Here is a 14175-nt window from a genome sequence, read left to right as displayed (position 1 = left end):
GTCTAACTCGATCTAAGAAGCAAGCCCTAGGAATAATCCATTTAGAAAAATAATGGCTAAATAGATCTCTTTTACAATAGCAAAAGAAGGTAAAATGCTCAGGAACTGTTCGAGAACTTTGTGAACAAGATAGTACATTTTTCTGTGAAAGTAAAAGAAAACTTGAAAATAGATAGTTATTAATCTGTTTCTGAGTGTGCAATAGGAATACCTTAAAGGGGTGTTCTCATATTAATGAGTAGGTTCAATGAAATTCCAAACAAAATCACAGAGGCTTTAAAACACATATATATGATTCCAAAGTTTATCTGAAAGGATAGACAACCAAGAAGAACAAAAGTTTCAAAAAGTAGAGAAGTGAGAGAAAATTAATGACACTATCTATTCAAATTAAGTAAAAGTTCTAATAATGAAATCATGTTATACTACTTCTAAATTAAACAGATGAAGAAAAGCAAACAGATTAAATCAGAATCATATTCTATACAATGTAATCATTTAATGTAGGTAGAGGGAAGAATTCTTCAGTCAACAGTATTGGACATTTGTGTTAGTAAATTAACAACTTCAGGTAATAGCAGCCTAACTTACAATGGCTTAACCAAATAGTCTGTTCCTTGCCACACCCCAAGCCTCACCTCTCCCACACCACCGCACCTTAAAGATTCTAAAAATAGGCAGGGAGGGCTGCTGTGGAAGCTCCAGGATGCCTTCAGGGCTTCCTTCCATCATTCTGCACAGCCATTCTTAGTGGGCAGCTTTAGTCATCATGCAAAATGGCTGCCTCACCTCCAGCATCTCGTGCACATTTCTGGAAGGAAACAGGCACCTGCTGCCTGAGGCTGCTCATGTCCAGGAAGCTCCATCCAATGACTTTCACTTATTTGTCACTGACCAGAATTTTGTGATATGGGCAGCCTTAGTTGCAAGAGAGTCTGGGAAAGTCTAGTGTCTTTAAATAATTCCCTGAACAAAATCAAAGCCTAATAGTTAGGGAGAAGGGGAGGACAGATCCCATACAGGCAAACTGCATCATGAGCCACACAATCATTGATGGAGAGGAAAAATCCATTTAGAGACCTTATTTCATTCCATCCACTCATATCCCAAAAGAGTACAAGAAAAGTCAATTTTTATATACTCTGTTGATTTGGAAGGACTTTAAGCTTAAAAACTACAGAAATAAAAGAAAAGATTGATACATTATAAGAATTTAAACTTTTATATGTTAAAACAAACAAAATTTCTAATACATCAAAGTTAAAAAGCAAGCACATATAAAATTTGCCTAATAAATATAAGAAACAAAATATTTTATATATAAAGAGCTCATACATTTAAGTACCCCAAATAAGTAGACAAAAGACAAAACAATATAACGGTTAAAAAACAGTTGGAAATAGGTTCAATTTCTTTGTTTCTTTTTTTTTTTTGAGCTGGATTTTCGCTTTTGTTGCCCAGGCTGGAGTGCAGTGGTGTGATCTTGGCTCACTGCAACCTCCGCCTCCTGGGTTCAAGCCATTCTCCTGCCTCAGCCTCCTGAGTAGCTGGGATTACAGGTGCCCGCCGCCCCACCCGTCTAATTTTTGGAATTTTTAATAGAGATGGGGTTTCACCATGTTGGCCAGGCTGGTCTTGAACTCCTGACCTCAGGTGATCCACTCACCTCAGCCTCCCAAAGAGCTTGGATTACAGGCATGAGCCACCACGCCTGGCCGAAATAGGTTCAATTTCATTAACCATTCAAAGAATGTAAATTAAACAGAACATTTTAACCTAAAATATTAGCAAAAATTTAAAAACTAATGTTCGGTGTTATTAAAATAATAGTGAAACAGTCCCTCTCATACAGTAGGAATGTAAATCAGTATAACATTTTTGGAAAGCATTTTACTGCCTACCTTCAAGGAAGATGCTATTTATTGGATTTTAATGTGCAACATACACTACTAAGCACATTTGTGCATTCATCCAATGTATTATTGTGCATCAAACATAAACAGGTGTCCTTTTAGGCCTGGGGCACAGCGATGAACAAGGAACTTAAATACATGATTTTTTTCTCAACAGTCCACTGTAGAGGTGATATTGTCCTCAGTTTATAGAGGAGACAGAGATGCAACGAGAGTTCCTAAGATGCCAAAGACTTACCGCTAGCACATGGCGGGAGGCCAGGATCTCAGCCCAGGTTTGTCCATTCCACAGAGGTTGCTATAGGCTTCCCAGGTATGATGAGAGCCTTAAAGCTGTTCATAACTTTTGATCTTGTAATGTCACCCCCAGAAATCATCCCTAAGGAGAAAATATGAATTATTTCAAAAGCTTCAGGAACAGATATATATTGATACAGTTAAAGATATATGTGTATGTGTGTGTGTGTGTGTGTGTATCTCTATCTTACGGTGTTATTTAAAACAGCTTTAAATTGGAAACAACAAATTCTCATAAAAGAATGGTTAAAATATTTCATTAATACATCCTAACCCTAAAATATTGTGTAACTATTAAAAAAATGTTGTAGGCTGGGTGCGGTGGCTCACACCTGTAATCCCAGCACTTTGGGCGGCCAGGGTGGGCAAATCACCTAAGGTCAAGAGTTCAAGACCAGCCTGGCTAACATGGCAAAACCCTGTCTCTACTAAAAATATAAAAATTAGCTGGGTGCAATGGTGAGCACCTGTAATCTCAGCTACTCGGGAGGCTGAGGCAGGAGAATCGCTTGAACCCAGGAGGTGGAGGTTGCAGTGAGCCAAGATCATGCCACTGCACTTCAGCCTGGGCAACAGTGGAAGACTCTGCCTCAAAATAAATAAATAAATAAATAGAATGTTGTTAAGGGGTGATCAAAAGAGAGTAACAGGCATACATTTATAATTTTATGACAAATCTGCAAAGTGTGTGTAAGAAAATTAAGGCAATATATTAACATACCACATTGTCCTTGTAATGAGGCTCTGCTTTCTTGGTTCTTTCTACTTTCATACTTTTTCACAAGAAGCATGTATTATGCTTATAGTTGGAAAAATAATAAACTGAATGTTAAAATGAAAATAAAAGTAAATAAATTCAGAACTTTTAAAATGTAATATCATAAACTAAGAGGTGTATAAAGCTATTTACCTGGCAGAGGAAATGCTATGGTTTTCCAGAATTACAAATCCATTGCCTCTAGATGTATCTATTCTTATAGGTTTCCCAAATGTGGAAAACTTGAGTACATAATTTGTGGTACTACCACTATAAAATCTGAATAAGAAAGCAAGTATTAGTAAAAATGGGAGAAAATTTCCTTTGAAAAAAAGTTGGTAGCTCTAAAGAAAACAAATTTTAGTGTACGGCTGTATAATTACTATATGGAATTAGGCCAAACAAGACATTTCATTAAGTGGTGGGTTATTTGTAAGCCTGGAGCATCAGAAGGAACGTGATATGGCTGAATGTTTTTAGAAATTAGCAAGGAATACTAGTGTAACAAGCAGAGTTTTTTGATTATCTAAAATATTCACTTTTGGAAAAGCATGCAAATGATGATGTCTGGCGGGCAATAGATAAGTGTATGATAAACCATGTTTCAATACATTAGATTTGGGCGCCATTGGTGGTCGTGAAGTGATATTGTTAGGGCATGGAATAGTTTGGTTAGATTAACATAATACAGAAAGATATTCTTATCAAGTTATTAGCAATCTAAAACTTTATTATATTTGGGTATTATTTTGAAAAAAGACAATGGAAATAACATAATGTTTCATATTTATGCTAAATCTTAGTGAAATGATTAAATTATAGTGACTAATAAATAAATGAGCGCAATCACCCCTGAGAAAGCGTTGGTTCTCCTACACATTAATTACACCTAGTATGGTTCTATCTTTGCTGATCATAGATCATTCTTGTTTGGGCTTCACATGTCCATAGCAGTGGCCAGCAGCTTCCAGTTATGTCCTGAGTCCCTTTGGTGACGTTCATTTTCATGGCATATTGAAGCATACGAGCACAGTAAGCAGCAGACACTTCTGGAGAGTGTGCAGCTGGTTCCTCATTGTCGCTATGCATCCTTGAGCCCTGTTGGTTACATTACATTAAATGACTTTATCCTTTGGTTATTTCAATTCTGTTCCTCTTCAGACAGGGAATAAATCATATACAGATTGCCAGCACTTCTGAAATGGCAGGCTTATGTTAGCAGGATAACCTTAGGAGGTTGGTTAAGATCTTTGGGAATTCAGACTTACAAGAGTCCAAGTCTATTAACATTATTATTTAGCAATAAAGGTAAATTAGAAATAAAAATGATAATATTTAGAGGAGATATTTGCCAGTTTGAAATAAAAGAAATTCATATGGATAGAAAAAGGAAAATTTATCACAAGAATTACTCAGAATATTTTGCAGTGCTGAGTTTGGACTTCTTCTGATAAAGTATTTTATTTGTTAGTGTTTTCACTTTCATAAAAGTTAGAACTTGGTGTTGTAGGTTGCAGATTATATTAACTAACTTAGTTTCTAAAACGTGTTAACAGAAAAAGGAAACTCTGTAAAATATTTTAAAGAGATTTATTTTGAGCCAATAAGAATAAAATAAAAAGAGGTTTATTTTGAGCAATCTGGTTACAGATTGGTTTTGTGCATTTCAGAAAGACAGGAATTATAAAATCATAAATCAACACATGAAAGGCATACATTGGTTCAGTTTGAAAAGGTAGACCGTCTCAAAGGAGGGACTTAGAAGTTCAGAGTTGGGTTTTAGGGATTCTTTTGTTGGCAATTGGTTGAAAGAGTTAAGCTTTGTCTAATGACTTGAAGTCAGTACAAAGGAATGCTTAAGTTGAGACTGGGGACGTCTGTTATCTGTGCTGTGATGCTACATCACAGTCAGGTTGGAAAACAAGCCACATTATATTGGATTAATTTTTAAAAACCTTTAATTAGATTTTGTGATTTGTAGGGTGTGACTTAACACTAGTCTGGCATGGCCTTGGGTCTTGTTTATAATTTGGTGTCTTATTGCCACAAAAAGTTTGTTCTGTGAGTCTTATGATCTCTGTTTCAACATTAATGCTAGTCAGTTGTGCCGAAACTCCAAAAGGGAGGGCACATAACGAAGCGTGTCCAACCTTCTTTCCTATCATGGCTGGGAATTCAGCTTGTCAGGTTTTCTGGGGTCCCCGTGGCCAAGAGGGGGTCCATTCAGTTGGTTGAGGGGCTTAGGATTTTATTTTTAGTTTACGAATGTCATGTGATCAGCTATATTCTTCATTGTCAGTGAAAAGATATGATGTTAGATAAAACTACAAAGAAAAGATACGGTTTTCAAGCTACTAGAAAGAGCTTTTGAAATATCTCAGTAATGGACAAAACGTCCATTGCTTTTAGCCCATTTTGTCTAGGTCAACACTAACACAAAAATGTATTGCAGGTTCATGAAACTTTCCCAAGAAACATATTTCAAGTATTTATATTTTATAACCAAAGAAACCTTTTAGAAAGTTGTAATCAATCTAAGAAAATCTACCTTTGAAATTGTTTAAATGCAGAAAGGAGGGGTCACCTTACATACTTTTCCTAAAACTTTACATCTCTGCTTTTCCCTAAACCTTCACCATAAAGAGCTTCTGAGAAAATGTGTTGGGGAGAAACAAAAAGGATATTGAGAACTGACAAACAAGTGAATGTTCTCTTTATTTAAGTGACTTGTGTTTACAACATGTGAAACATATCTAGTTATTTAGAAGAGCCTGGTGCACCCCCACCCATTGTCATGAGGCCCACCTGCTCTTGACATTGCTCTAGGTCAGGGTGTCTAGACGGAGTGGCCTCTAGTCTGTATGACCTCAAGTCACCTTTATGTCACTTATTAAAAGGCACCCCTGCCATCTATTGGAAAATTGTTGCAGTATGCTGATTTTGTTAGGAGGCTCTTCATTGCCTTATGACAGACACTTGTCATGATAACTATACAAACTCATGATGTGAATAGCACCCCATCAGACATGGCGCCATTGTGTAGTGCATGACCTATACCATCATAAGGGATATTTGCAAATAGATAAAAAATAGAAATCACCATGGCAACACTTATATATAACATGAACGTTAGAAACCATGTTCCTTGCAGTAATGCCTGGGAAGTTCCTTTTCAGCAAGTTGATGGTACTGAAATGTGTGGAGGTAGGGTGTGGGGTGGGGAGGATTCTTTCATTGATAGCTTCCATTATTGAGAACAAGAGCCTGCCTATTGCTCTTTATATGTGTTTCAGTCAGTTAAAAAGAGCCTACAAATTCCAACTACTTAGCCAAATGGAAAAGATTCTCTGTTTACAGAGAAAACACAAAGCTTGCTTCTTCCCCATCATTAAGCAGGCTGAGTACACTTAGCAGAACTTTTCCACTTAGGTATCCAAGTTAAGGCTATCAGTGACTTTTCTTGAAATCTAAATATTTTAGAAACATTTTGTAGGGAAAGCTGTTCACAGGCCTGTTAAAAAAAATCAAATAAATAGTTTGGGGGTTTCCATCTTGGAATTAGAATGTTTATTTAAGAAACTCTAATAAAGCCCTCTTTCAAGCCCATAAAAATTACAGTCAGAACCAAGTGGTAGATTAAGGATTCAGGAAATAGCTATTGATTTGTGAGGGACAGAGGGAAAGAAAGGGCCAGGAAAGGAAGGAACTTGATGAGAAACTTTTTGTAATGGTCCTTATTTCCTTCAACTTTGAAAAACCATTTCACTGGCAGTAGAATTTAAAACACTCTCATTCTGCAACTACCTCTCCCAGGCAATAGACGTAGTGCCCAGGGCATGGCTCAGGCTGGGCTTCTATGAGCAAAGGCATGAACATAGGTGGGGCTGACGCACTGGCTGCAAGACTTGGTGCAAAAAGGATTTTCACTGGGGGGCAGGCAGGGCAATATGGGAAAGTCCAAAGCATCATGCCCAAGGGATTGGGCAGAAATCAGAAAAGAATCTGAAAACTGGCAAGAAGAGACCCTGATTGGTGAGGGAAGATTGTGTTTCAAAGATTCCAGAAGGATGCGAGAAGTGGACCCTTTTATAGCGTGCCCACAAATGAGCCCTAAGCAGGGGGAAGCCCATGAAAGAAAACTCTAACCTGCCTTTGTATTTACTTTTCAAAACCTCCATGGTCAAGAAATCAGAAAAAAGTGAGGAACACATGATATTAACGCATAGGGATGGGTTACAAAAGATAGCCGAGAGTTCTATGAAGAAACGCCAAGGGCATGTACAAAGTGTATTTTGTGACAAAGCTGGACAAGCACCTGGAAGTAAATGTAGAAGTGTAATAGTTCTGAAGTAGCTACATTGGAGATCAAAGGCTCTGGGTGATTTAGAAGAAAAAAGTAGCTTAGCCAAATATCACTGATGACATTTAACACTTTTTACCTTCTGCATGTAATTATTCTATATAAATATAATCATAAATCAGTGACCCATATAAGGTTATCTAATAAATGAGCATGCTTAGAATTCCATACTTGCTTGTTCTCTGCATTTCCTGTTTCAGTGAAGTAATGGTGAGAGATATAGGTATTAGGTGTCCTTACTATTACTTACATTTTTTGATTCAGTAATGATATAAACCCTATGGATGTTTAGGGAGACCCATAATCCCCAGTTGAGCATTAGTTATTGTGTGGTTAATGTTGTGTGGCTTAGTATACCCACCAACTGCATGGTCAGGAAGGTAGAAAAGAAACTTGCCCTGGAAAGACACTCTTTTTAAAATTTTCAGTGACCTTACCTATTAGTAGATATGACTCATTAGTGTCTTCAGGTGTTTTACAACCAAGAAAATTAGTAATTTTACCCTTTGGGCATGAAGTGGAACAGGATGGAAAGTAAAGATAAAAAATCAGAAACCTCCTCTCCACGTGTCTACTAGAAGGGATATTAAAAATGAAGTCAGTGGCTCTCACCCTTGGCTGCACACTAGAATCACCTGGGACTTTTACAAATTCTAATACCCAGACCATACCCTGGACCAATCAAATCAGAATCTCTTAGGATGGGACCTAAGCAGCAGTGCTGTGTATGGGGGTCTGGGGAGAGTGGGGTGGGTGGGGGTGGGTGTGTGTATCCACAGATAGTTCCTTTTGGGAACACCTGGATTAAATGAAATAAGGCAAGTGCCTGACGTACATTTAGTGCCCAATGAGTGTATGCACCACCTTTGAATTGTTTGCTGCTACCCCATCTCTCCCTTTTCCAAACTTGCACAAGAATAGTATTGTATCTGTCTTGGTCTTTCAAAGTGTATCATAGGTGACTTTGCCTTAGAGTTAGATAATTCGTTTTTGACTTCATGCTGACAAAGGCAGAACTCTCTTCTTTTCTCTCTCTCTCTTTTTATTTTATGTATTTATTTTTTTTTTTTTTTAGAAAAGGCCTCGCTCTGTCTCCCAGACTGGAGGACAGTGGTACAATCATAGCTCACTGCAGCCTTGAATGCCTGGGCTCAAGCCATCCTCCCACCTCAGTGTCCAAAGTGCTGGGATTACAAGCTTGAGCCACTGCACCTAGCCCTTTTCTCACTTTTAATATACCATCTCATTATTTATTTTGTTACTTTATCTTCCAATATTACTTAACTTCTCTCACCTATAAGCCCCAGAATCTGTTGGTTTAGGAAGAATCATTACTTCCGTGTCTCTAGGGATTTAATTTAGCCAAACCTTCTTGAGCACTTCAGAAAAATCAGGGTGGAAATAAAGTTTAAGGAATAAAGGGAGTTTTTAAAAATAGAATACAACTCATCCATTTCAATTCAATTCAATTCAAATGCCTTTCTCTTTTCCAAGCATTTTTAATAAGCTCACTTAAGAGTCTTGTTGAAAAATAAATAAATTATACTTGTTTTCATTAAGAGAAAAGATCTTTTTCCATTTTTGCTGGTATTGTTGAAGGAATCAAAAAAGAGTCTAAAACTTGGCAAAGGAGGACATTATTAGTGACATATTGGTCACAGATGTGCTGGTAGAGCTACATTTTCTTCCTGCCATTAGGATTTTAAGTGCTCACAAATTACGTATGAAAGTCCAGATAACTTTCTTACAAAAGGGAAAGATGAAAAAAATTATGATACTTGCAAAATCTTCATTTTTAAGATATTCTTAATAAGTTTTTATAAAAAAGAAAATTACACATGTCCATCTGCTAGTTTTTCTTTTAAAGGAAAAGTAGTGCTGGGTGATGCCAACATTTACTTAGTGTCAACAATTCCAAATGTTTTAAACGAGTGAAGATACCTGAGATACTCTTTGGCAATACTTGTAAATAATAAGATTTCCTTTCCTTAACAATTCTTAAGAAAATCAAGAAGGCAAAATTTAAGAGGTAGAAAGGAACTCTCTTTAGTAACTTTATGACTAAAATCTGTAGGCCTGTGAAGCAGAGTATGAGGAGTTTAGCCAAATTTTGTTCCATTGCAGAAAGTCCCGAAAGGACTTTAGGGAGAGTATTGACAAGCCAACTCTGGAAACAGGGTTAGGATTCACCTGGGAGGAAACGGTGTTGGCATCAGGATGCCCATTAAGGTAGTTGTAATAGAGGAATGTAATTCCAGATCTAAGGCTCTGACTAAAAGGATGTAATGGAAGGAAAGGTATGTTGTAAATGAAAAAGGATCAAGAAACGGATTTGAAAGGCATTAAAATAATAATGGCAAGCTAAATCTTTATTATAAGACTTGAAAATTTTTTATTCACCTTGATGAGAAAACTCAATAGGGGAATAACTCCTAGAAGGATGACAGATGCCTCAATTTTCATCACGTTTAAGTTGGTAAGTGAACCAGTTTGAAATGTCATGTAAATTGAAAGTGATATGAAATTGAACAAAGGAATGAGTTCACTGCCTATGTAAGAAACTGAATCATGACACAGAAAAAATATGGCCTAGTTTGCTGATATGCAGGTAGAAAATTATTATCTGTTTGTATTTTTAATTCAGAAAGAATATGCATTCTAAGATGATTTAGCGATCTGATTATTACAATGACAGGTGGCTTTAAATCAGGAGCTTGTAATATATTTTTCAGTCTCAAAGCTATTTGATAGTACTGTGAAGGGAATGTCAGTGTTCGATTCTAATCCAGTGCTGTCTGGTATCTTGTGTGTTATTTGCTTTTATAAGTTCAAGACGTCATACTATACAGCTTTTTAAAAGCCTGTAGGGAAGACTTCAAGTTCTTTTCATTCTCAGCAGTACCTTGTTTTCTTGCTTCCCATTTGCTTAGGAAAGTGACAATACTGGAGGATCCTGATCAGAACATTCACCTGAAAAACTTGACTCTCCATCAGGCAACCACAGAGGAAGAAGCTCTGAATTTGCTTTTTTTAGGAGACACCAACCGAATGATTGCAGAGGTAATAAACTTCTCTCTGCAAGCTGTTACTTCAACATTATAAGATACAGTATCTGAAGCCAAGGCAGAAAAAAAAAAAGATATAATAGAAGTTTAGGGCCAACAATGACCTTAAAAATAATCTCGTCCAAACCTCACATGCAGATAAAGAAGCCCAGATCTAGATAAGTGAGGAGACTTTCCCAAGGTCACCCAGCTAGCTAATGAGCAGGAACAGAAATCTAGACCCCTGGATTCTCAATCCACTGCTTTTTCTACTTTAGTGTATCTACCTTTAAGTTTTTATTTTTATATTCTAAGTTGTATACAAATTGGTTTGTACATTAATGACAATGTATTACATGTCTTAATTGTAGGAAGTTTTGCATATTTTCTAAAATTTAAAAATACTCAGTCCATTTTTCCTAACCTGAAATCATCCATATGTTGGCATGTGTTTACATATCCATATGTTTTCATTTAGTTAGTGGGTTAATAGGTATAAAGTACTTAGAACAACGCATTGAACATAGGGAGTATTCTATGCATTTGCAGCTATTGTTGGCGTATCTGGTAACACCACTATAGTGTGTATATCTCAGTGCAATAGTTGGAACATGCTTATATTTAAAATTATTCATTGTTAATCTGACATTCAAATTTAACTGAGTTCCTATTTTATCTGAGAATTCTATACAGGAGCTAGGATTGACCCAGCTTGGTCAGGGGCCCAAACTGTAACTGGTTTCTGATTGCAGATGGAGGGTTATGAAGCTCTCATCCAGCTACACTGTGGTGAAGGGAATGGGATGGTGGTGGTGGTGGTGGTGGTGGTGTGGGAACAGTTCCCCAAATGAACAGCTTACTGTTTTCACTGGCATTTTCTTTTTAAACCACCCTTCCAGAGTTCTGTATTTTACCTTGTCTCTGATAACAAGTATTAGGTAGGAATAGTAAGCTGAAAGCGTAAGTAGTCCAAGAAAAATCTCCGTCAAGGGACCTTTTATTCAGCCCCATATCTGCCCTCTAGAATGCCCTGCCTTAGACGCAAGATAGACCAATGCAAACCAAATTCAGACAGTGAAAGCATCATATTGATATCTGTTATTATTTTGGGCCCTTAGTTTTTGTTTTTGTCACAGTTGTTTACCAGTTTTGCATCAATACTTTTCAATAGACTAGCTAACTTATATAGGTTGAGTTTATGTGCCATATATATGGATTTAAGGTCGCTTAAATTGTTATTTTTATTTGAAACAACATTCACATAGTTTTAAATCTCAGAATATTTTGTTTTGCTTTACAAATTTGTATTTGTGCTCAGTACTCCAATATTTTGCCCATTTGATCATTTGTGATGCTCTTATTTGTCATAATAATCGAAGATTAAGGAATAAAGGTTGAGTAAGAATTCGGGCGTATGATGACAAAGGATTTAGCATGCTCCACTAAATCCTGTTCCTCCATATATAGTTTAATAAACAGCAAACGAGGAGATACAGAATAGAAATGGGTCCTATCCACCAATGCTTATGAAAAAGAGAAAAGATAGATTCATAAACTTCTATAAGGAAAACAAGTAGAGGAGCCTGTTGCCGCCTCAGTGCTAACTGACTTTCTTTCAGAGGCGATCCATCCCTAGAGAAGTACAGGCCTCATCCTTGCCAATTACTTTCCCTCACCTTCAGTGGGTTATGGAAAGGCCCTTAACCTGTTCCACCATGATCTCCAGTAGCTTAAAAGCTTGGCCATTTGCTCTTTCAAAGTTATGCATGAACTTTAACTACATGGTTTCAGGCTGGGGTTTTGCAAAGTTTTAAGGAACTTCCTTTGTGAAACTTACCTGTCTTACCACCTTACGAAATTCCAAGTCTTTTTTTAAATTTTTCTTTTTAATTTTTTATTTTTTGAGACAGTCTCACTCTGTTGCCTAAGCTGGAGTGCCATGGTGTGTGTGATGGCTCACTGAAACCTCCACCTCCCGGGTTCAAGCCATTCTTGTGCCTCAGCCTGCCAAGTAGCTGGGACTGCAGTCATGCGCCACCACACCTGGCTATTTTTTTTGCATTTTTGGTAGAGACAGGGTTTCGCCATGTTAGCCAGGCTGGTCTGGAACTCCTGGCCTCAAGTGGCCTGCCCACCTCGGCCTCCCAAATGCTGGAATTACAGGTGTGAGCCACCGCGCCCAGCCAGAATTCCAGGTCTTTTCCTATTACTTACTGGTGAGTGTTTAATATTATAAATAGCTGAAACCTGAAGAAGGCTAATCCTAATAATGCTGGTTGTGCATTAATTTTTGTTTAATTTGTTTATTTTTCCTATGTAAAGCCTGATTTATTTAAAAAACCAAGTCTAATAGATTTTGGTTGCTTCTGTGCTTGCTTTTGTCTTTTCTTTGGTAATAATAATTACCATGTTATAATGACAGCCTGCTTAGTGTAAGTCTTTCTATTGTTGTAGACATGTTATATATATATTCTAAATTATTTTAAAAGTATACCCAATATTTAGCACCTTAGTTTATACTTTGAAAGCAATGAAAGCAAATGCATAAAAATATAAATGACGAGTAACTGTCAACCCCTAGAAATTCCTTATTATTCACAGTCTTCTAAAAAAGCATGTTTTGGATTACAACCTAACTGTCAGAATGCAATTTGTCAGCACAGAACGAGCTTACCAGGATAAAAAGAACAAACGAATAATTTTTTTAAAAAACGAAGTTCCCAATTTCCCATTTACACAGAGGAATCCAGAAGTTGCCTTGGTAACCAGAAAACATTTGCAAAACAAAGTCTGAATATGTGGGACACAAAGTGGAGTGCTCTTTCCTTTCATGTTCTTTACCCATAGCCAGCATTTTAAGGAAAACTTATTAAGAGTAGCTTCAGCCTCTTCTTATTTATTCAGAATTCTTAAGTAATTTCAGCAATCCTACCAATGTTTTGAATAAAACTTGATTATGTCCCTAGGATAAATTTTTTTTTAAGTTGAACTGCTGGGCCAAAGAGAATAAATATTATAAAAGCTGAACTGTGTGTGACCCAGCATCCAAGTCCACCAGTCGCAAGTATAACTTGATACTTTTTTTGTCTTATAGCTGAAATATTTCTATCAAGTCATCAAATCTAACTGAAGAAAGCAGCCTGCATTCAATGATCAGGCCATGCATAGTGCCATAGATAGGACCATTTGCCCCTACCTTGAAGGCATAGGCACTCTGTGCCCAAGTATGGTCCTAGGAAAACCTGTGTTAGAATACCCTGTGATAGTTAAATGATGCAGTTTCTTGGATTACATTTCTGGTTGATGGATTCAGAATCTCTTCCATGTGGAGCCCAGGAATGTGCATTGTAGCATTTTAAATGTGCTCAGGCTAAATTTGGGAGCAGTCTGGGCTTTACCCTTAAGAAAGCTGGTTGAAACCCACTCCCAGAGGCAAAAAAAACCAAGCAGGTCTATATTCTGCACCCTTGTCAACACCACAACATTTGAAAATTCTGCCAATTTGGTAGACAAAAAAAGAAATCTTGTTTTAATTTGCATTTTGATTACCAAATACTTTTATATCTTCATTGGCCATTTGCATTTCTGTTTTTGTTCATGTCTTCTATTTGTTTCTCTCTTGAAGTGTTAGGGTAGGTCTGATTGATCCGTTGACCCCATGAGGGCTGGAACTTCATCCTGTTCAGCAGTTTGTTGTACTGTGTACTGGCAGCTGTAGGAAGTGAATACTGTGTCCGAGTGGTCTAGCATATAATTTCTTATATAGGTATTACCTGGTGTAGTTATTGACCTGGATGGATTCTG

The 14175-nt window shown here is 37.1% G+C and overlaps 1 protein-coding gene across 2 annotated transcripts in view; it reads left to right on the top strand.

The window, feature by feature from the left end:
- KIF6 (kinesin family member 6) overlaps positions 1-14175 on the top strand; it is a 389937-nt gene that overhangs the window by 102515 nt on the left and 273247 nt on the right. For both annotated transcript variants that reach the window (XM_003833335.7, XM_034962039.3), the window contains exon 6: positions 10258-10387. In XM_003833335.7, coding sequence (XP_003833383.2) covers positions 10258-10387 — 130 coding nt within the window. The remainder of the gene's footprint in view (positions 1-10257; positions 10388-14175) is intronic.

The sequence above is a fragment of the Pan paniscus genome, chromosome 5 (genome assembly GCF_029289425.2).
Source record: "Pan paniscus chromosome 5, NHGRI_mPanPan1-v2.0_pri, whole genome shotgun sequence".
Taxonomy (NCBI): domain Eukaryota; kingdom Metazoa; phylum Chordata; class Mammalia; order Primates; family Hominidae; genus Pan; species Pan paniscus.
The sequence above is the reverse complement of the archived record's forward strand: the minus strand, read 5'-3'. Positions and strand labels throughout refer to the sequence as shown.